Genomic DNA, 26,010 nt, shown 5'->3' with positions numbered 1-26,010 from the left:
AAACATCAATGGTTCAATCACATAAAATATGTCCTTCATTACGTAAAATCCACACAAATCCATTTGTTGACATTGACATATACGCCAAATTTACATCAAATATTTTGAATAAAATAGGAAAAAAAAGAGAACTTCTAGTTACGTACTCACATAAAATCATGTAAAGATAACACATCAAAGGTTAACTAAAAGTAAATCGAATTTTTGTAAAAAAGTGTATATAATGTATGCACATCCTTTGTCGGAGCAGCATTCTTAAAGTAATGAAAAATATATAAAAATCCTTTTGCTAGTGCGCCAGAGAGAAGTAGGTATTTTGCAAGAAGCAAGGTAACTAGATGTTCACTTTATTGCCCCTCCTTAACAAGCCAAACTCATAAGAAGCATCCAACTTTACACAAAAACATTTTCCAACTTTTAAAATTAAATAAAATAAAATAGCCAAAAAGGAAAAGTTACAAAATATTACCGAATACCTTTTAACCAAATGCAATAAAATTTAAACTTCGTTCATTTTATTTTCAATTCAAGCCTTTTCACTTGAAATTTTTTTGGTACGAAGAGATTTTTCTAAATTTGCATATGCATATGCTCACATATGTAATGTGCCTCTATGCATATTTAAATTGTAATTTTAGTTCTAGTTAAAGGCTTAAGGATATATATGTTTGTATACCGTAAACATATAATGCTTCCAGTAACTCTTTATTGTTGTTATACAGCATACACACAAGTACATTCTGCTCTCTTCAGTACTTAACCACTTCGGTAAGATAAGATTCTTTTCTGTAAATTGCACAATTTACACATACTTTTGCCCTTATTTGTATTAAATAACACTACACTAAGTGCCGGCATTACGGAAAGCTCTTAGCAAGAATATTCCATAAATATGCGCACTCGTATATTTATCGGATCGAACGTAAGCCTAAATTTATTTTGAAGAATAACTTTACAGGGTAGTATTATAAATTATTTTAATTACATTATTATTTACTCATACACACTGCTTTGCTGTTCAATTATAATTACAACATTTTAATATTTTAATTATTTTAACTTTTAGGGAACTAAGAAGGTCGAATACTACTGCTATAACCTTGTTCCTAATTCCTAGAAAACATTCTCGGTTATTTCCAAGTACTACTAAGATTTGTTTTACTTTTTCTGTGTCCAATACTTTAACTGAGTGGACTTGTTATCGAGACTCTTTGACCATTTACACTTTTCCTGCAATAATTTCGCTTACGTAAATTCGTATCTGAACAATATTATCAAGGGTAATAAAACTTTTTCCCACTTCTCTTTCTCATCAAAAAAGTAAATTCCTTGAGTTAAGCTTCTTGTAGGTTCAACTTTATGCAGGCTTGCTCATTTGGGTAAAAGTTTTAACATAAGTTTTCTTTTTATATACTTTCACTTTTGTATAAAACAAGAAAATATGAACTTGCAGACAGTAATGAAATTATTTAAACAAAGAATTTATTTAATTCATAATTATTTTTACAAAAATAGATTTTATTTGTTTCTATAATAATACCCCTACTTGTGCAAGCTTAAGGAGTTAAAATAGCCGAAGCATTATACTGAATATAAATGCAATAAATTTATTTATATTTTAATGGAAAGTATTTTAAAATCAACAAAAATAGTAACAAAGCAAACCTTACGGAAGACCTTCAAATTCACAAAAAAACTATACAATTTGTTATATTATCTCAATGGGATTAAATAAGTAACTGGAAAATTAATTCCAATAATAAAATACATACATAAAGTGTATAAAATTTTGATTTAGAGTATAAATTGAAGTAAAGTTCCCATTAAAAATGTAAGAAAATTGTAAGCAAATTCAAATCACGGTTTCGGGATGCACCACCTTTGCCTTAAAGAATATTACTTTTAGCGTAATAACTAAAGTACTCGACTTTGCTCAAAACATTAAATACTTTATTAATCCTTATCAAACATAATAAGTATTGTTTTGGTCCATAGTATGTTTTGAATTACAAAACATTTTTGCAAACTATTCTGAGGATAACACAAAGTAAATAATATTGACAGAAAAAAGAAAATCCTCAATATTCTATACTTAAGTAATTAAGACTCACATTGAAGATATCAAATAGTTTGTGAGTTTCTGATAGGACAACTTAAAATCTAAAATCTGTTTTCCATTACAATGCAAAAGTACCTGGTAATATACATACTCATATCTTCAACATCTATAATCACATTTTCATGAATAGAATGGTCATATGTCCCATTTTTATTATATTACTTCGGAGACACTTTTATGGAACTCTCGCCTCAAAAACCCTCCTTTGATTTCATACACATGTAGAATAGCACCTTATAAATTTTTTCAAAGGGAAATATGTGTTTAATTTGAAAAATGTGCCGCTTGGCATAAGGTTTTATGCAAAAATATAAAGAGATATGATTATAGAAATTTTGAAATATTCACAATTTAAAATCATAAGTTCATTTGAAATCGAAAATATTTCTCTTCCTAAGCATTTAAATATATCAACTAAGATAATGAATCCAGCAAGCTAAATAAATTCATTTCTTAATACATTCATTGTGCATAGAGTGTAAATGTTACTTGTAAGTAACATAATGTTAGATTATAGACTTATATCAGTTGACAAATTTTTGTCGTAGACTTCACCTGAACTAATGATCTTGCGGTGATGACTAGTTACAGAAATGATTAAAATATAATATTTTTAAAAGTAGCAGTTTAAGCCAAGATTCAAAGTACACTCATTTTCTCTTTTTTCTCTATCCGGGAATCACCTTCCGTTACTACGCATTTGCATTTCGTCATTCAATACCAAGTCCCACCGAATGTATTCTATATTATCCATATTATCTAGAAGTGTATATAGACTTCTATTTAATCACTTGTTAATTCGAATTCGTGTCGTTCCAGTAGTACAGTATGTACCTTTATATGTCTGACGAATGCGATACTAGCTTACAATAATTTTTTTTTGCACCATATAATATCAGTCATGAACGTTTATATATATAGATATATGATCTCAACGGAAGCTTCTTTCAAATTATTCCCGAAAATCTTAAATTTAAAAACGCCAACTTATTCCATAATTAAAAGAAGGAAGTATTTGGATATGATTTTCAGATTGTTAGAAAGGGTTGTGTCTATGTATTAAGTGACGATTACCAAAAAGCATACATGTTTATATAAAAACACAGAATAGAAAAAATATTCAAATAGTTTAATGCATCCAGTAGTTTCACAGATTAAAGTTTGATAAAAATAACAAAAAGCAGAAGTTCACAAATCTGTGTAAAGGTCTTCTGCTCTATATAATGTGTATTAATAACATTATGAAGAGACGTTAATATATTAAAATTTAAATTAACCATCGCAACTATTAATTAATGATTAATTCACTTAATGGGAATATTAGTTTAGCTCAATTATATTCTGAATATGAACCAAAGTCAGAGTTTTAATTTGAAGGTTTTTGATCACTAGCTGTATAATATTAAAAAAAAATCATATACCAGCTGTAGAATAATCAAAATAATAATTCATATTTTTATTTTTATTTTAATCGCTAAATTTCAATACTCCTCTTTTGTAGAGTCTTTATTAACTGTATCAGCTTATTTCATTCTTGTGCATAGATCCTGATCTAGAAACATAATATGGAAACATAATACTAACCATATATGCGACACTAGAGATTCAATATATTTTTTCTCATATAATTTCATTTCAATTCTATATCAAATTTGATTTTAATATCAATCGGACGGTAGTGACTTTTTGTTAAATTTAAATAGAAAACCAAGCATCCTGACTATAGAATCAATTGCATTATTTCTGACTGAGTCTCCTGTCTTTGAAATAATGTGGCAACACAAAAATATGTAACTGTCTTTGATAGTAATGTATCTAATGTTATACTGCTTTTACACTAGCTAAATTTTCTCAACATTTTTGCAGACTCCCTCACTTATTTACTTATGTATAGAAAATTTTGTTTGCGTATTATTGTTTGCAATTTATATTTTCATTTGGACATAAAAATCTTGTTAAAGTCAAAGTCAATGATGAGTTTATTCGCTCGATATTTTATCTACTTATTAATATAAAATTACTTCGACTGATCGAGATATATCATTTGTTATTAATTCCGTTAATTTACTTTGTTCACTTTGTTACTTACTTTGTGCTACTTGGTTAAAAAAAGAACTATTCTTTCCTGTAGACGTTTTATTTCTCTATTTTAACTAATGTGACTTCTATTATAACCATTGATTTTTGTATTTTATATCTTATTAGATCCTATTTACATTATTCATTATTCTCCAATACTATAATAAAAATTCAACAGTAAAGTAATAATAATATAAAAGAGCAATAGATAATTTAATATCAAATATAAAAATCTTATTAATGTTACAAAATTTTATAAAGTAATCTTCAACTTATATTAGGATATAAATTTAGCAGCAACTATTACTGTCATATGTAGAAGAGTTAAAAATATAGTTGTTTAAGTCTTTTGATATGAAAAAACATGCATTAAACTGATACATTTACAGAAACATATGTCATAAATTTTAGTAATTACTTCTCCACAAATGATTAATATCACCGAAAATAATTTTAAATCCACTAAGCCACGATGATTGTTATAGTGTCAGTCAATTGTCTATACACCACCGTCATGATGATAGCATGTGTCATGGCTCCACTCAATAATTTATTGCTTGGGAACTGTATTTGCCTTAAACATTTCCGCCTATTAAAACAATTGCAAAATATCAAAGCGCTTACATTCAAAAGAGTCATAAAATTCTGACATAAGTTATTCCAAGCACACCCCGACGTATACGCAACATTTCGACACATACCCAACGACTGTATTAGTAAGGCACTACACAAAGTGTAAAGGTGTGTGTGTGTACTTGTTTGTCTCGGTTTGTTTTGATTGTATTATTTTGTAGCCACAAATAAACATGGTCATCAAATCAACCCATACCCGACAGTATAATGAATATTATAACTCAGATTGTGTGCTCATACGGATATAGAACTGGCCGTGGGGGTCAATTGTATAAGGAAATGTGACATTTTCAAGAGTGGGAAGTGTGCGTGTGTGTGTGTTTGTGTGAGCCAATGGTTTTGTTTATTTGCATGTGTGGCTTTGTTTTTAAAGGAGTGTTTATGTCCGAAACAGTCATGCACTTATACGCTTTCAGCTTGTGTGTTTATGGCTTTAACGAGATTTATTGTCTTCAATTGTTTGCATTCATTTTTAACAGTAAATTTATCTCCGATAATTTATTTGTGTCTGTGGTCGAAACTAGGCAACTTTGCTCTTGAATATATAAATTTATCTAAAAACAAACGTTAAAAGCTTTAGTTATTTAACAAAATTTGGTTTATTAGATCGCATTTGCCATTCGAAGAACTATTTGGATATATATTATAATTCCATGATATAGCAAGGATATTTCAGCAAGGATAAATGTATACACATATATATATACATACATTAGTATATAAATAAGTACGCATATCAAATATTTATAAGTTGGTTTTGATGTAAAGCATTTTTTGTCTTAAAATTTTTGTCAAAAAGATAAATGCTGTTATATTTGCACTACAACAAAAATTTCGCATACATAAAAAACTTCTGTAATTCTGAGCTACTATGCAAGTGAAAATTAAATTATTTTCCTAAAACATAGAAATAAAGTAAAGAAGTAAAATGTTAAAAAAATAAAATGAATTTTTCACTCTCTGATTCTGGATTCAATATGTACTACCGTCAATAGATCAACACATAAGTATGTGTGTCTCATATTACAAACATTAAACACTTTTGTGATGATATTAATTATTTTATAGATCATTTCCAGTATGAGCTATTTATAAATTTCCTTTAGATCAGAACTCAGTTCCTTCAATAATGATTTGACTCAATATAGTTCCACTGCTAGGAAAAGATGTAACCGATGCGATTTCAAACTTTTTTTTTTACTTAAAAATCGTGTGTGTATTTAGTGTGATCTGAAGAATAAATTAATTTTTTGAAAGTAGTTCTGAGGACAATATCGGCCTGAAATTTTTCGGGTTTCTGTACAATTTTATTTCTATTCGAAATCAAAAATATTATATAAGAATATTTGTAGTATATTCTTTAAAAATTCATTCAATGAAAATATAATACTCATCATATGGTTGATGTGCTTTGCGAAAGAAAAATTATTTTAAAAAATTTTTAAAAATAATTTTAAAACTGAATCTATGTAAAATATAAAAATATGAAAATCTGGAGATATATTTTGAAAAAAAATTTTTTAAATTCAACGATTAATATTAGTTCTTAAATATAAACAATCTTAATTGTTTAAACAAAAATTTAAAAGCTTAATCAATTATCTTTCAAACGCAGCAAATTTCAAGTTCCAATCATTTATAGAACCTGAGATATGGCCATTTGAAAATATGTGTACAATGCCAATTCTCAAAACCACATGGGTCCATATCTCCTAAAAAAAAAATTACAAAATTTTTTCCCGAGATACGGGTCTTCTTATTTTATAAAAGGAGCCCATAAAAAAATTTGTTCGAAATCGGATATTAAGAGGTCAAAAAGGTGTTCGATTTATATAAGAATGACCCATATACTATATGTGTGCATATGTTAAATATATGCCCAACACAAATCGTCCAGCATATCTTGAAGTTTGAATAAATATATAACTTTATATTGAATATAATACTTTATAATTATAATTGTTATGTATTCAAGTAATAAATATTTAAAATAATTTGATATTATGGACAAAGCAACATAATCGTAATAATGAATACATTTGTACTTATTTCATTGTCTTAAGTGCTTCAGAAATTAAAAAGCTCTATTAAAAACTTTATCCCTATTTCATTTCAGTTTCCTGGTTTCTTAGTAATTCCGTGCAAATTGAAAATAAAATAAATTAATTTAAGTAGTTGTTTTTAGTGCAACAGCGGAATCGACTTAAAAGTCCACAAACTACTTAGGAATTACAAGTACTCGTATTTGTTTTTAATAAAATACGAGTATGACTTATATAAAGACTGCTCATTTTGCTGTACAAAAAGGACGTGCTTAAGGAAATGCTATTTGAAAATATTGCTTATTTATAAATATATAAAACCCTTAAAATGCAAATTCTTTCTCAATTTTTTATGCCATTTGGTAGTTTGCTTAACAATGTTACTACTTGAAATTGTTTGGGTCGGCAACTGTTGGGCAAAAAAAATAATCCAAAAACAAAAAGAATTCCTCTAAAATAACAAGCAAAAATAGAATAGAAAATAGTTTTCTTAACTATAAGTAAGTAAGAGAACTTTCCACATTTTTTTATTAATATTTTTGTTATGGAAGTTGCAGAAAAATGGCTTCTGCTGGTAATATGCAAAATTCAAATTAAGCCGATTTGAGTTGTGTCCTCACCACGACTTAAAAAAAGTATTTTAAATAACGAAAAAATGCCGGAATAAGAAAGCCTGTAGCAATCCGTAAATATTTGTCAGATGGAGCGAAGCGGTGTAGAAGGAAGGAGCTAGAGTAGTGACAATTTATGCAAATAGAGGAAAGTTTTTGGTTAGTGTTGTGTTAAAACTATGAGCTTTTGGAGTTGTAATAAACTGATTTTAATTCCATGAGGAATGCTTTTCAATTTCGGGTGCTTAGTACTTTAAAATTTCAACGTACAGAAAATAATCTTTTTCTCATTATCAGTTTTAAATTTTTTGCAATTTCTAAAATGGAAATTATATCCTTACATGGACTGAAATAATTTTGTTTGAGTTATGTTAATCTGAAGAAACGTTGACTTAAGCTTTTGTGTTGCTTTAATATCATTTCTGAAAACAGATTAGGTTTGATTCAGTTGATCTGGCTGAATCTATTGGTTCTCTGCAATACCAGACAAAGTTAAGCATTTGCGAAAATTTCTTGCAGGCTATAATCGCTTATAATAAATCTGATAAGTCCTTGTGTTTGGATTTAGATTTTTCTGCTAACTTCCTAAGTTGTGCAATAGTCAGTCAAGCATTTGAAGAGTGTTCATTTATTAATTAGTTATATTTCGAATCAGTTATTTGGTGAATATTTTGAAGCTACATATTTTAAAAACTTGCAATAAGCTCACTGAGCGATATTTATTAAACAATAGTGTATTTAAAACTTTGATCTCATTTATATATTTATATTTTATATTTCGTTTTTATCTCTCAATTTACTATTTCCATTACCATTTTAAATTAACATTTCAGAGTGTTTTCTAATAATTAAACAAATTTATTCCCATGCAATTATTAAGGACTCAATGTGAAAATAGTGATAAGGGCAAGCGGAATCCACAACGAGATATTAAATGCCGTAAAATACTTCTTTAAAAACAATATTCCATAAATAGGTTCACAATGTTTTTTATTAAAATAGTTGTATAATGCAAGAAAATAGCACACTTTCAAAAAGGACATCAGAAATTATCATAAAAATATCGTTTTCGGTATTGTGAGTTTGTCGATTGACCGGCAGAGACTTAGTAGAAGCTTTAGATCTATCGTTAGGCATATCGAACAATATTTTATTTAAGGCTTTAGACTTCGATAAACTGAGTGTATAATGAATTCGAATCAAACTTTTGTGTCAACATTTAGAGCGTCATAGAAAAAATTTCCAAAAGTTATGTATATAGTACATGTAGTATTCATTCATATGGGAAACAATACACAAACGGATATAGAAAGGATAAAAAGGATGTCATTAATCATTTCATCATTACGGTTGAACCTTGAATTTATCATTAAGACTTATATGTTTTAAGTCCTAAATCTTTTTATGAAAACAAGAGGCTATGGAATCGTGTGACTTGAGAAGTGTATGAAATCATCGGTCTTTTTGTTCCAAAGCAAATTCATGTTCAAAAATCAGGTATAAGCTTCAGTTTTTTATGTTATTACATGAAGTTTGCTTGTAGATTATCTCCACACTAATACAACAATAACTTTAGACTATTATTGCTATCATCTGGACGAATGGGATCTAATATTTCGGTAAGAATAAACATGGATTATAAAAGAAAAAAGTCATTTTCTATCAAGACATAAGCTATTTTATACACATTTTTTTTTTGAAATACTACTCCAGAGAAAATCTCCATTTTACCAACGGTTATACACACATTCGTACAATATTAACTGAAAACCTAATCGCTATGTTGTGAATTGCCTCAAATACTAAGTTCACACACAACGGACTGAACATCTAATGAGAAGTACATAAACGAAAACTCTTCTTCGTGTAATACTATACTAAATTCCAGTTAATAGGACTTTTAGGAAGACAGAGAGGAAATTACAATTATTCTAAACATTTATTTGAACAAAGAACTTATCTACATTAATCTAAATTTTTAAATAACATTCCTCTTTTGTTTTAATAAAATGTATCAATTTCTGTATAAAAATGTTTATCAAATTTACATTATACCAGCAGCTCATTCTCAGCCTAATTTAGCGAAATAATTTGCATTCAACTACATTAAAAAATTACTATAAGCTTTCATAAAAGTGTCTCCTTATTTGGAGCTCCTTCTAAACATAATTAACAGCCCCATTGCATGCACGTTGGTACATTTTCACTACATTAAACTCCCTCTCAGTTTAGCACTACATGACAAAACTCAAATTGCCTTTGGTTGTTTGCTGTACGAGCACAATATCGTGCATTTTCTTCAACTTTCCTTCATTATCTTTTATTTTCCTATATTTTTCATATTTAAAATTTTTATTTTTATTTCCTTTTCTGACGTCAACATTTTTTCTTATGCTCTTATCATGTTGATAATCATTAATATACTCCTTCCCTTGTCTCCGAGTCTGTCTAACAAGGCGTAAATACTTAATTAAAAATGTCGTAGTATGCGGTACTTGCGGCGCTAAGTCCTCACTATAAGAACCATCTTGAATATACTGTACTGTGCACAAAAGAAGTGCACAAGAATTGCACAAGGATTGCACAAGGATTGCAAGTGACTTGTGTAAATGTAAGAGCTTAACAGAATTTAATGGTTGTGCGAGTAGTTGCAGCCCTTGCGGCATTCAAAGCGCTAATGAGGGCTGTGAAGGAATTCTAAATGAAAAACAAAAATGCAATTATTTTGCATTATTTTAAATGTGCATTTTGCAAAACAATTTACTCGCAACTTACAAGCTTGAAAATATAAACAGATACGATAAAATTAAAATTAAAACGAAAGTGCATCGGTTCATTTTAGGTTAATGGTTTATCATTAAGCTCCCGGCGCAAGTGGGTTAAGTTTTAAAGTACATAAGAGCGCTCTGAACATGTATACATATATATATATATAAATGTAAACATGCATATATACTTGTATATAAAACATACATATATATGTACTATATTGGATACGTTGTGTTGTTTTGGGCGTGTGTGGATTTAAATGTTGAATGGGAAAAGTGAAATTTTATTCTGCTGTAGAGGGATTGTTGTGTAATTTAATCTTTTTAAAAAGCTATTTATATTTTATTCTTTAAATTTCTTTATAAAAAAATTTCTTTAATAAAGGCAAAATGTAATAAATTTAATTAGTTTATTGGTTTTAAGGATCAAATAAAATATATAATGATAATAAAGAAAGAGTTTTGCATGTTATTAATTTGAAAAAAATTTAAATATGATAAGCCAATTTTAAATATAAATATAATTATAAATAATAAATATTATACATAATATAAAAATATAAATATAATTAAATATAATTTTAAATATAACATTGGCTTATGTTCATAAAAAATTGTATATTCTTAAATAAATAAATAGTTTTTAACCGATTATTTTTTATTAAGGCAAATATTTAATAAATTTGCTATTACTTTGATTCAATTGAAGCACAAACTACTTTGTGTTCCAATGGTTTTATACAATGAAAAAAGGGGCAAAGAGGATTTATATTAAAAGACCTATTAATATTTTCATAAATTTGTTTCATAAAAATCAAAAACATAAGAAGTAAAAACATTTTAAATTATCTTATTATTTACTTAACTGTACTATATTAGTATTGTTATTTAGATGTGATCTCTATTATTTTAAACCATAAAAAATACCTTAAATAATTTATTTTTAATAAAATTATTTAAAAATGTTAAATAAATCTAAAATATTTTGTCACACTTTAAATAGATCCAATCGAATTCATTACAACTATACCAATGCTTGACAAAATATTCAAAACATATCATGTCAAAACATACCTCCAACCACAATCGACTCGAAACGTCAAAGTCTATGTTAATTCTAACTTTAGATGTATAAGGAAACTACATTTGGCTTAGGTGTATATGATGCATAGTCCAAAAAATTCGTTAAGACTTTTGTCCAATACTATAACTTTCTGTCATTGTAGAACACTTAAAATTATTAAACACTTAAAAGTACAAAACACTTTAAAGTATAGAACCATTGTGAACAAAATCAGTGGCATAGACAAAACCGCAAGGGGATTAAGACTAACAAATAATTTGTTTTGTCAATATTTTTTTGTACTTTAATAAATTGAAGTAAAAGTTATAAAATTAGTTGGCTAAAGTTGAATGTAATAATTAATATGCATACAAGTATATTTATGTGAAAGGTAATATTCTTGTTGCCATTATTTTCCAGAGTTTTATTTAAACACACTCTTTCATCAAAAACTAAAATAGAAGAATTATTCTATCTTTTTTTCCATATTTTTAAATGTTAACAAATTTCTCAACTCTTCTTACATTTTATGATAAAAAGTTATAGTTAATATTGGTATTATAATATATACACAAAAATATAATTAAAACTACTTACTTAGAAAAACTAGAAATTTAGAACTATTTTGCTCAGAAACCATAAGCAAATATAACACAAGTTAAAAGAGGAATTTTTAATTACTGAAGTCTATCGAAAGTTATAAAAGAAAGTTAAACCAAAAAGTAAATAATATTAAAAATTATAAAAAGTTTTTATCTATGACTGCACAGAAGCTAATGAAAATAACATCAAATATTAAAAAGTAGAAAATAAATGAGAATGAAATTGAAACTTTTACTATTAGTAAGAAAAAAATGTTCACACATCCAGGAAACTAAAAAGCTACTTAAGTTACTTAAGATGGGACTGAACAAAATCATATAGCTTGAAATAACTCTTAATAATAAATTTGACTTAAAAGAAATTGTAAAAGAGATTAATATGTGATTTAACATCACTTTACGATCTATCAGACCAATACTTAAATAAAATCTGAGTATGAATGAAAAACTATAGTTGTACTAAATATACAGCTTAGTTATAGATATATCAGTCAACAATTCGAAAGTTATCAATATTAGAAAATATATTTTACATATTTTTAACCAAACTTTACCACTGTAGTTAATAAGAAAGATTTAGAGATGCATATGTCATACATATGTCATAGGTGCTACATATATTGTCATAGACACATATATCATATATTGTCAGTACCAACTTATTTATATTATCATACTGATTAAGACAATATTAAGAAAATTAAAAACATTTAGTGGAATTTTAGTAAAAAAAAAAAAACATTTTAGTAAAACAATCACTTAATAAGGCTCGTTTTTTATAAACGGTTTTTTATAAATCAAAAATTATATATACAACTGGTCTAAATAGCGTTTGGAATTTAATTAATATAAAAATTTAGCAGAGAAAAATGCTAATCTATCCCATTTTCTTCAGTGACTTAATACCAATATATTTATATTAGCAACCCTATGTAACTCATATGGGAATTTTACTCAAAAACACCTGAAACGTTTGATAATAGGAAATCTTCAACGGGAGATATTTTGGCATTCTTTCAAAAGACTGCGGCCAACATAAAAGATATACAATACCAGCAGCACTCAGCTTTATTGTAAGCCTGAACTCGATGAAGTGTTGCAGTATTCTGTTTTTCCTATGTTTCAAGTGTGAGTTAAATGGAAACGCAGACTCATTTTAATACTGTTAACACTACTTTCGGATATTTATGTTACCTTTCAAACTTCATTATTATTTTTAATTATTCTTTATATTCGATCGCATTTTTATTATTAATTTCCTCATTGCTGCAAGAACTTCACTGCAATTGTAATTGTGACACTTATCATGATTTTCTTAAGATTAACACATGGGATCCTGAAATCTCCTAGTTATGGAAGACAGGTATATCAAACACTAAACAAGTTTGTTAAAAAAGTCATGTTAAATAAATTATGTTAAGAATAAATTAAGAAAATTATGTTAAGTAAAAGAATTGTATTATAACGGAAACAAAAGTCCTACAACAATTGCATAAAAACAGAACAAATTTCAATAAAATTATCAGTTCAAAACGATCTTTAGACTTTAACAGACAGCAATATTTTGCTCCTTTAGCCGAAATTGCTAAAACAAGAATATCTTGTTCCTAAGCAAGAATTCTTGTCCCTTTTTGAATATTCTGCTCACATAGTGGAAATTCTAAAAACATTAAAAATTATACGTAAACATTACATGTCAACCCTGCCATAGAATAAATATTGTAGTACTTCACCTGAGTACTTTACTTACATTTTAGGGCTACAAAAATTAATTTTAATTATTTAAAAAAATTTCAAAATATATTATTGTTTTACAAATCTCATTAAAATAAATTAGCTTAAAAAAATAGTATTTATCTAAATTAAAATGCACCTAAAATACATAAATCACCAATACATAATTAACTGGGAGTATTTGAAATTAATAAAGGATTACACGAGAATACTAATTAATTAGTTTTACAACTCAAAGGATTATAATCTTCTACACACTTACACTTAGTAGCTATCACTGCAGTCCTTCTCTCATTTTTTCTGAAATTATTTTGATAATTGAAAATTAGAAAAAGAATTCTATAGAGCAGTTGGTGTATAAGAAAAGGAAAATAAAAAATTAATTTACTGAAACGAATAACAGTTTAGCCACCCGTTGAGTGGAAAATAATTTTTTCTCCACGGTGCATATTATTGGGCGGATGAGAGTGAATAAAAATAGCACATAAGGGTTTGTACAAGTTTTTAATTAATTTTACTGCATTAATGGTGAAATTTTTCAAGGTTAAATCTCTTCTAGAATAAATTTCTAGATTTTGAAATAATTCCTATTAAAACGTGGCGGAAAAGTTTTAAGCTTATGCGTATCGTCTTGCGAGTGCAGATGATGTCGGTTTTCGAGCTGTAAGTAAGCTGTCACAAACTAATAACCATCCCTGTCATGAAACCTAATTTTAAAGTATTTGCTAAGTCTCTATATGTGACGGTGGGAAAGAAATGCTATAATTTCAGTGAATGCCTGTGTTTCGATGAAAATGTGCGTAGGATTTCCTGAAACTGTCTGAGGAGGAAAATACTTTTAGCAAATTCAGCCTGCATATTAACAAGTCATGTTAAATGTCTTTCTGTCTGTCTGTCTGTTTGTCTGTCAGTTTGTTTGTTTGTTTGTCTGTCTGTCTGTTATTCTTATATATCTGTTTGTATTTTAAGTTGTCTGTCAGTGCCTCTGTTTGTTTGCCTTTTATTTGTCTTGTTGTCAGCTATTTTTGTTAGTGTATCCTGTTACTTGTTACATTTTATTTTTGTTTTTAAGTTATTATGTAAATTAAATTTTTTCAAGACATTGTTTTGTTAAAATTATACAGATTTAACATTTTTGTTTGACAACAAACTTTTAGCTTTTGCTACTGTTGTTGATGTTGTAATGAAATATTTTTATAATCAAATATTTTGGCAAGATTTTGTTAACCACAAATCAAAATCACCCAAATGAATGTTTACTTTCTGTGCTTAAGAATTTGCATTTGCTTATTTAAGCTTCGGTATCATGGCTAAGATTATTTAATCAAAAATGTTAATATAATTTTATAGGCCTGATTTAATATATGTATCTTATTCGTCATTTTTCATTTAATTTCCCCATTTCCATTTCCAAACAAATACAAAAAATACGGATAATAAAAACTTATGCTTAAAATTCAACACTCAAAAATTTTAATTAAATCTGTTAAACATCAATAAAAATGAAAAAAAATGAAAAAAAATGAAAAGTTTTATTTAAGGCACTTCAGTATTTTGAGTAGCAATAAGCATGCAGAAACACTTGCTTGACTATATCAGTGCGATATCTCTTTTATGAATACTTGTTCATTTAATACTCGTACTTGGCAGTCTGGGCGTATGAGCAACTTTATTCCTTAACACAGTCCTCTGTTCCTTTTTATTTTTTGTTGTGGAGTCGAGTAATTTAACACGGAGCTCGTCGATTTGCATTCGCACGTGCTTAAATGCTTAATGCGATTCACTTTAAATTGTCATGCGAGCACAAAGCATTGAGTATTGAGTACCGAGCATCTGTCGTCCTTTATAATCCTGCATGTACAAGTGTTCTTATTACCTTCCAAACTGTTGTCAGTCAATAAAAGTGCGTAAAATGGTAAATACGCAAAATACGTTTCTTATTATTGTAACTTGAAATTTTATATACACGTACAAGGACTTATTGAAAATATTTCAATAGAAAAAACGAGATATTGTACGACTTCCTTGTTCACGCTAATTTGCTAAACGAAACCAATTATATATAAAAAAATTCAAATTAATTTATAATTATTACAAAATTCTACTTTGATATGACTTTGATTTTCAAATAATCATTGAGTATTTTTAAAAAAAAGGTGATTTTTAAAAATCTTTATTAAAAGGAAAGTGATATCATTTTACACATAATACATTGCAAAAGATATATACAAATGACTGCAATTGACATAAATGTAGCTGGAATGAAAATGATGGGTGGGATTAAAACTAGTTAAATATTTTTTTTATTAGTTTATACAATTAAAATATTTTCTCGATATTTAGAATTATTAAGGTACTTATAAGAAATATTGTGTGGTATTTCTTAATCTATTCATTTATTTTTCAAATGCCGTTGAATATAACATGTATTTACAAAGCAACTTACGCGTTATAATCATCAGATAATTTAATATTTATCTCTACATTCTATACGGCACATATTCTGAACATTTCCTTTTATTTTTAAACTTCTCCAACACTGTTGTGAGTGTTGTATTTCAGATATTTTTGTAAGACATAAAACCTACATATTTTTGATCAGCTTACTAACACAAATCGATTTACTCATGTTCATTTACTGTTATTTGAAAAGCGTTATCTAACTGCATCAAAACCAGTAAAAGTATGCAAAAGTGCTTACAAATAGCACAAAAACTGGCAAAAAAATAGCAAAACGATTAGTTAAAAGAGCCAAAACTGCTAACAAAAACAACAATGACAAAACACAGTAAAAGTGGCAAGTAACTCGACCAACACTAATAAAAAAAGTTACAGCTAACAGTACTACAACGAACTTGACACTTATTCCGTTTGCTAAAAAATGTCTACAAAAATAGAAATTATTTATAATAATATTAATATAATAATTTATAATTTTAAATTATTTTAATATTAAAAATTGAACAAAACACTTTTTGCAGGTAAGGATCTCATAAGCAAAAACATTAATATCTGATGTATCTGATCTGATATATCTGATTTTTAGTCCAGTTTCAAAAAAAAAATGTAGTTTCTTTGTTAAACCCAACAATGTTTTAGGCAGTTATAAATGCCATCAAAACGTATGCGAGTAAATGTTTCAAGAAGATGAAATGAAATCACTAGTACGTTAACTATCAGACAGTCCAGCGACATTAAAGGCCCTCTAATCTTTAAACTTTAATATTATTGTATTCATATAAATCTAATAGATCTCATGAAGAACACTACAGTAATACAATAATTGATATTTTGACAAAAATAGAAATAGACATGGTCACAGCCGTAATGAACCGTAATTTGAACTTACAAGAAATTACTCAAATAAGATCATTAGAAAATCTGAGTAAAAGAAATTTGTAAATTAAACCATTTCTTGTCCCAATAAAGAGAACATCAAATAAGAAAATATCGCGGCAGACCACTGCAATCTGAACATCACTTAAATAAGTTTTACCTTTCCGATACTTATGACTGTCAAATTATTAAAATGATTATAAATAAATGATAATATTTGTGATTTTACAGCTCTCGACAGATAAGGGAACTACTAAGTTAATCAGATGGGTACCAGGATATGAAACATACCACAGTAATGAAATGGCTTTATCTTGCCAAATAAGTGGTAGACATGATGTTAATTGATCCTGAGCTTTTATGTGTATTAAAAAATTATTGCTCGGATCATTATAAAATGAAAAATAAATAATGTAAAATAAAGTGCATTTATGCACATCTGACTTGATAGTATAAGCAAATATGAAGTAAAAATATTTCTCATCTCAGCATCAGGAAACATTAAGTAAGGAAAAGTACCTTACTTTCCCGCTAAACTTTAGTATCTGGTTACCTGAGGTACTAACTTTGGAACAACAAATAACATACTATTATTAAATTCATCGGAAACCTAAATATTCAGTGTTAAAAGTCAAAACAATGCAGAATAGATAAATTGTGCTCGCAGTGCATCTTGAATCTTAGTAAAAATAATAATCATTTTTAAATACTTAGTAAAAACGATTGCTGATATAAGGTGCATATTTCTTTGGCGACATAATTAGTATTAGAAACATTTGATTAAATTGCCAATATAAAATTGTAAAAAATTTACTTTTGTTAACTTTTAAAGGAATAATAAAAAAAAAACTCACTTTCTTAAAATAAATGATGAAATAATAAAGTGGATTTTGAAATAACTTTCAATTTCATGGAAATTACTAATTTCCAAATTTAGTAGAAGACACGAAGGTAATAAATTTCATAAATTAAATATCACAGCAAGAATTAATCCATGCACTGATAAGAAGTAATCTCAACAGGATTTTTCATGAGAAAGAATAAATCATGCACAGATATTAAATGAGTAGAGTATCGTGTGGTTTTTAAATAAATTACATAAATATAATAAAAATTGAATGAAAATAATAATAACAGTATGTATATGTTTACGTTTATGAATAATATTATTTATTTTATTTAAATACATATTATTTTGTTAGGTATTCAAAAGTTTAAATATGAAAATACTACTAATATTTTACTGATAATAGTAGTAGTACAGGATAATTAAAATTATATTATGTCTCTTTAACATAATAGCTCCATTGTTTTGCTAAAAAAAACCACCAAATGAATACTTTGCACTTGGTTTTGTTTATTAAGTCACACTTAATAGTATCGGTATTTTGACAGCAAGAAGGTTTTTTTATGATATATGAAAACACAACTGTTCTTAATATAACAAAAAGTTTTTCTTATAATATATAAGGATCCAATTAACATATACTATAATTTCCGAGTTGACATAAATCTATGAAATATTCCGATACACCACTTTCTTGACCGGTTTTGACAAATAGGAAAACTGTTAAAATTTATTTTTAAATAAAGTAATCCTTTCCAGTTATGTTTCTCACACTATGTGAAACTAAGCGTCAATCAATCTTTAATTAATTTAATCAATGTAACCACTCTTAGTGTAGTGAAAAAATTCGGATCAAATAAAGTCCACGGCAGAAACTTCAAAGTACTGCTGAAAATATTAATATTCTGAACCAAAGTGTGGATAAAAATCTTCAATAAATAATTAGACATCATTGTATAAGGCTCAACAGTTTCAAAACTGTTTCAATTATTTAACTACTTATAGATTTTACGGTTATGTGTTAGAGTATGTCTGAACAGTGGTCAAAAGTACCATTGTATTCGACACAATTCTCTTATCAAACAGTCAAGGAGTTTATATAATCTTTAATGGTACTCATTTAGGAAAAACTCTGTAACCGTGATATAGACAACAAGTTATAACAAACTACAATATTAAGAAAGAACACATTGCATTGCCAAGACAGAAGCGCGCAAATCCGGAGTAGACCCCAAAAGATTCTATGAAGATAATAATAGTCTCAGAAACAACTTAATTCGCTTAGCTAAGTAAACAATGTTACTTACATATTTCTAGAAAAGATATGCGAGAGGTTAAAAACCAATGCAATTTCTTTCAGATTAAGATGGAGACTGTTTCAAAACTTAATAGAAAAAGTATAATAATTCATATTCTATTAATGGCATGTCACAGTTTATATAAAAATGTTTATTGAAGAGTTTGTGTTAGAATATTAAATAAAAGCAAGTTGTCTTTTTGAGTACATAAAGCCAACAGTCGTCATTTTTACTATATCGTTAGTAAATACAACAGAGCTTTTATAAAAATTGAAATGTAGTTTACTAAAAATCTTTACTAATAGATCATAAATAATGAAGCACATACTACTTACATAATCTGTTGCGACTAGTTGTTGAACTAATTATGTTGTAAGACAGCTAAAGTTTTTTGACTCAGAAAACTGAACTAAAACTAAACTCACAACAACAGACATATTGCGAACATAAGCAGAGCCAATTACCTCTAATTTGGAATATAAAATACCAAAGATGAACCTGAAATTAAACTCACGACATGAACCGTACTTCTACCAGATGCAGAATCAATTAACTGCAATCTCTGATGTTAAATCCCAAAGACATAACTAGTAATAAGCCTTCAGCAGTTGATCTGCTTTAACTAAACCCAGAATCCATTATCTATGATTTGAAATATTTAGTCCCAAAAATATTATTTAAATTATTTTAACAATTTTTTAACCTGCAGTACTTGTTATATTATTCAAAAGTTAAAAATTGAGTTGATTTATATGGAAGGTTGGTCGTACCTAAAGGTTTTACTGCACATTAAGCTTAAACTATAATAGTAATAATAATGGGATTTACCATAGTTATATATTTAATATCATAAAGCTCTCACAAAAGCATTACTTTCCGAAAGAAAATTTTACTGAATAAATAAATGCATAAAGAGCTACTTTAAAATTTTGTAATATTCTTTGAAAAAGAGATTCTGCGCTATGATTTTGCAGATTATATTTCTATAGAAATAAGATAAAGCAGATATACGAGCATTTTACCTTTGTTTTTATTAATATAGAAATATATTTTCAAGTACTACGTATATTTTTTAAATCCAATTTTGTTTATGATTTCCAAAACGCATTAATCATTTTAAAAATCTCTTTAATTTATTTAATGGTGAAATTCTTCATCTTTTGTTTCAACATTTTTATTGTTTTATCGTTATTTTATTTGATTTTTTAAAATTTAATCTCCAGCACTGTTCCATTGCTTTTCTTTCTCACATTATATTCTTTTCCTCTCCTCGATTTTCTCGTTTGCATTTTCCGAGTATTTATTTGATTTTCCCGCTTTGTTTATTTGCATGCCAAAACAGTTTTCTTCGCATTAAATTCAGTTCTTTAGGTCAAACATTTGTTTTGGTTTTTGCATACCAATAAAGCTTATATCTGTGATTTGGCGCTATCTCGGGTCAGGAAGACTGCGGCATTATTCATTATACATACTTGGAGCAAATAATTATTCACTTTGCTTGCTTTTTGGAGTGTTGCATCCAAACCGATTTTAAATATTTTTGCACGGTTCTCGTACATTTGTGGTACACTTGTGCAAACTTTCGTTTTCTGTTTATTTACGTCCTTTTGCGGTTTGTTGACTTTTCCACACTCCACAGTTTAGACTTTAAAATTGTTACTCCAAGCCAGCCAGAGAACATTTTTAGATTTTGAAATATTTGCATACACGCGTATATGTTTGTGCGTGTGAACTTTTGGTTTGAATGTGTAAACAGGAATTGCTGCTTGCAGACACTCTTGCACCACTTCCATCACAGCCAACGCACACAAGCACACGAAAACAACAAATAGCCATTTTGTGCTTTACGGTATCAATGTTCCAGCGTTTCAGTGTTCCCATGCTTTTATTCCGCACTTTGATTGCGTTTGGGGGCGAATTCGTATAAATAATTCACATTTTAGTTTGTTATTTGCAATTTTCTGATCTATTTTAGTACTTTTTTATGTTATGTTTTCTAATGCAAGAAGATAGATGTGTACGGAAGTCAGGCAACTATACATGAACATACCAGGTTGTACATTAACGCATAATTGTGTATGTATAATGCCAAGAGTACACGCATTAAGCAACATCAATGCGGTGAACTGCTTTATTGAAATAGGTAGGTCCATTTAGGGATTAGTATATTTTAAAATAATTATATATGGTAGGTATCCATATCAAGTAACACACACTGTTGCAGTTACACTCCGCACAATACTTCTCTTGGTGGTACGTTGGGTATAAAACTGCTGTAATATGCAAAAAACTATCAAATTTAAGCTAAAAGCGTGATTATCTATTTTTTAAGAGCCTTAGGATAGCAATTTAGGATGTACTTCGGGTTTCAGGTTTTACTTTCTTATGTGTAATTGGATAAATGGATTGGAATTTCTGCTGCGGTTATTCGATACATGTTGTTAAATAAATGATTATTTGCAAGAGCGTTTATAGATTTTATTAAACCATTTTTGGGGGTCATATAAAATTGAATATCGTGTTCAATAAGAAATTATTTTATAGTACCTAAGTTTATTTTAATTCACATCCCTTTTATTTATCTGCAAATTATTCAATATTTTAGATATATGTATGCCAAATTTACCTTAAGTTTTTCAAAATCTTTACTCAAAATATTATTTTTGTATTAATATTTTTCTATGCAAAAATAACATCGTTGAACAAAAAAGACTTGTATACATCGTTATTATATAAATAATCCAGCGGATAAAAAAACTAATTATCCAGCAGAAGAAATGTTACCATATTAAAAAATTTCAACCTACTGGGTATGGGACATACTTAACTAACAGATGCGTATCTTTTAAAAGAAAAATTGAAAACGTTTGTCCTCTTTTCAACAACAACTCAACCTTAATCAATCACGTACTCAATAATTACCTGATCACAGTATATGTAAGAACATTCTACATTCTGAATTAATCCCAGTTTACAGCTAATTTTGCCAGTAATTACTTAGATATTAATTATTATTACTTCTTAATTATTTTAGAAATGAAAGTACAGCAGTATGGTTTTTGCAATATTCAGTCACAGTACTTCATCAAAACTTGTAAAGCAATGCAAAACTAGACTAAGGTCAATAAACAACCAGTTCAAACATCATTTATATAATTTGCAAAGCACCAAGGCTTAGGAAAATATTAAAATAATTATAAGCTGACTAGACAAGGATCAGAGGCATCCTATGCGAAAGAATAAATGATCATATTAAAAGATCTTACTCCTATTAATATACACATAATATAAACTCAACTAACTTCAAACTAACATGGCCAAGCTATAATCTATCGCAAACCTTACCAAACAGAGCCAAGATAGAAGTGCCTAAACTCACGGCAATGTTGGAAGACCACAGGTCAATATGTTAGGTATCCATGCTAAAAAATTGGGTATCGTTTTTAACTAAAAATGCAGAAGCTTCAACGAATTAGGAGTGCACTTTCTTTGCAAACGCATAGACCAGGGAAAAATGAGACAATTCACAACAAAAACCTGTGAACTAATGCGCCTGGTGATCTAAATCTTCAAAAATAGTTACTCTACAAGGTGAGTTGAAAAAACTGCAACAAAGTAAAACGCCATAATTTTTTCATTTTTTTTAAATTTTATTGAATGAAAGCGAAAAATGTCGGAAATAACATCAAATTTGAGAACCGGTTTAGATTTGTTCGAATTGGCCACCTTTGGCACGAACTATGGCCTTCAAACGGCCAATGAAACCATCACACGCTGCCCGAAAGTGGCTCTGCGGTATTTTGTCCCATTCTCGGCGAAGCGCTTGCTTGAGATGATCGACATTTTGGTATTTTTTAGTGCCAACCTTGCTTTCCAAAATACCCCAGGCACAATAGTCCAACGGTTTGGCATCCGGAGATTTTGGTGGGCATTGTGCGGTGGAAATGAAGCGAGGAACCTCATTTCTTAACCATTCTTGGGTAGCGCGTGCTGAGTGCGATGGTGCTGAGTCCTGTTGGAATGTCCAAGGTCTGCGGCCGAAATGTTTGCGTGCCCAGGGCTTCAGAACTCCCTCCAAAATATTTTCGCGATAGATTTGCGCATTTATTTTGACCCCACGGTCGATGAATACGAGCGGCGAGCGACCATCGGCTGTTATGGCGGCCCACACCATCACCATGGCCGGCTTTTGAGTTGTGATGGCCAACCGAAGTTGCAAATTTTCAGCTGACCTCTCTGGCAAGTAAACACGATCATTTTGTTTGTTTACAAACTGCTGGATAACGAATGGTTTCTCATCGGAGAAAACCAAATTCGGCAGTTCACCACTTTCGGCCAAGCGAAACAACTCTTTAGCTTTTTCGAGTCTAACTTTTTTTTGCGCATCAGTAAGATCTTGCACTTTTTGGAACTTGAATGGCTTTAGTCCAAGCTCATTTTTCAATATTTGCCGAATGGCATATTGCGATATGTTCAGCTCACGAGCCATTTTTCGTCCACTGCGACGCGGATTTCGTTCAATTCGCTTTTTCACTTTTCGAACCATTTCTGCCGATGTTGCTGTTTTTTTTCGTCCACTTCCTTGACGTCGGGCTACGCTACCAGTATCATGGTAACGAGCGATGGTACGAGACACAAAACATTTATTCACTTCTAAATGCTGGAGGGCTCTAACGATAGCCACTTGTGGTTTTCCAGCCAAATGCAAAGCAATCACACTATCACGCTTGAATTCCATCACAAATAACTTTTTTTTTGAAAAATTCCCACCAAAATGCTTTTGTGCGCTTGTAAACAATATAATGAGCTGTCACTAGAATAAATCTGACAGCTGTGGGACGAGCGGTTTAGAAATGACAGCAGTCTGAAGTTGGTTGCAGTTTTTTCATCTCACCTTGTATTCATCTATATTAGTAGTTCTTGCGAGGAATATGGTAGCAAAACAGCAAAAATTCAATAATTAAGATACATGGGAGTTATCTAATGGCCTGTCACTGCAACCAACCAAAAAGCTTGGTGATTGATCTTCAAAAATAATATTCTTCATATTTTTTACGCTCTACTTGGATAGAAGAGAACAGACATATTATTAATCTCGATGACAGGGGACCGTGGATTACAATGATCACAGCCACCTTCAGCAGAAGGTGATCTTTACAAGATGCAAAATAATATATCTATAAGTGTTTTCTGAACAGTAAACGGAAAACTGAAAAGGACTGCGAAAAATTGAAACTAACAGAGCCGTGCTACAATCTAACGAGAACGATAATCCTACTAGGCAGAGCCACGATAGAATTAATAAAAATTATAGTAGTATTGATAGGCGACCGATCATAAAACCAACCAATCTTTTTAATTCAAATATTATATGTAGATAGTGTATATCATTAACTTATATTAAATTTAAGTCACAGTTGTATATTTTTATATTAGATATATCACTAATTAAAAAATTTTCTAAAGTATCTTTCACATCCTTCGTTTATTTCACTCTTGAAAATTAAATCAAAAAATATCTTCGATATGAAAACATTATTTTCCTTTAAGGATTCTTGTATTGTTGATAGCAGAAATAAATAAAATGGAATAAAATTGTAATAAGAAGGAATTCAAACTTACCCGTTCTTAAAGTGACAGCTGCCAGCAATGTCAAAATGTAGAAGCTCTTCGAATCCATTTTTTCACTGTTGTGGAGCGTCTTGTGTCTGTTGGCTGTTAGCTGTTAGCTGTTGGTTGTTGGCTGCTTGTCTGTTGCCCGTGGCAGTCCCAATTGTGTTACTGCAGCTGTTGGTATTATTTTTTTTGATATTTGTTTTGCAGAAACTTTAGTTCACACTTTTGCCAATACCGAACAATGCTGCTGCTCTTCCTCTCCACAACGTTTGCAACTATTGTAATTGCAGATTTTCTTTGTAGCTGGAAGCTCGAGTGCGTACACACAAACGTTTATTTGCTACTTGTGGATTATAAATAACTTTTATACAAATTTTGTTTATTGAAATTTCATATATTTCCTAAGGATAACACACGCAACTGAAATATCCTTCTCGTAGCACGCAGGCATACTGCAGGTGTTTGTATCTTCACGCATTGTTTGCATAACTGTGTTTATGTTTGGAATTATTTTGTTGATTTATTTCATATTTAATACCGCTTAAGCCTTATAAATCACATTTGAATACACTTTATCTGCACATTAGTAAAAGTTAAGACAAACACATACAAGGGTTTAATATCGCATTTTATTCTATTTTGCAAATAATCCTTCTTGCCATTTATTTAAGTACTTTAAATGTCAACTGACGGAAGATACATATTCTATTACAATTTAATTTTGTTCAAAAATGATTAGTATGTATTAAATGAACATATAATACACATATGTATGTTAATAATTATTTATAAAATTTAAAATAATAAGTAAAGTAATTTATAAGTAATAAATAATTTTATGATCAAATCCTGACACAACAGATAACCAACTTATTATGCTCCTTTAAAATTTAATATCAAATTGTAATTTCAATGTTTTATGGTAGAAATTTGGCATTATTAATTATATTATTAAAATGTATAAGAATTGTATAAATTGCTAGACTTATTTAATGTTTATTTGTTAAAGTATCAAATAGTTTAAGTAGACTAGATGCAATTTCAATATAATAAACAAAATAAAATCAAAACATACACAAAAATTATTTATTACTTTTGATTCAAAACAAGTTCTCAGCATATTCTCTGGTGAATTAAAAAAAATATTAATAAAAACTGCTGATTAAATATAATTGAGGATTGCCTGTATATGTCAGATTAAATTAGAGTGGATTCCTTGTACCCAAAGCCTACGTGAGCACAAAAAATGGCTAGTTGTGAAA

The 26,010-nt window shown here is 28.7% G+C and overlaps 1 protein-coding gene across 1 annotated transcript in view; it reads right to left on the bottom strand.

Moving 5' to 3' along the window:
* The window catches only part of LOC119685969, a gene marked incomplete at its 3' end in the record, with an annotated part of 70,983 nt that extends 45,652 nt beyond the window's left edge, over nucleotides 1–25,331 (bottom strand). The window contains 1 exon segment of the mRNA XM_038100402.1: nucleotides 24,755–25,331. Within this exon segment, the coding sequence (XP_037956330.1) occupies nucleotides 24,755–24,812 (58 nt within the window).
* Between the last annotated feature and the right edge of the window lie 679 nt (nucleotides 25,332–26,010).

This window comes from Teleopsis dalmanni, chromosome 2 (genome assembly GCF_002237135.1).
Source record: "Teleopsis dalmanni isolate 2A chromosome 2, ASM223713v2, whole genome shotgun sequence".
Classification (NCBI taxonomy): domain Eukaryota; kingdom Metazoa; phylum Arthropoda; class Insecta; order Diptera; family Diopsidae; genus Teleopsis; species Teleopsis dalmanni.
The sequence above is the reverse complement of the archived record's forward strand: the minus strand, read 5'-3'. Positions and strand labels throughout refer to the sequence as shown.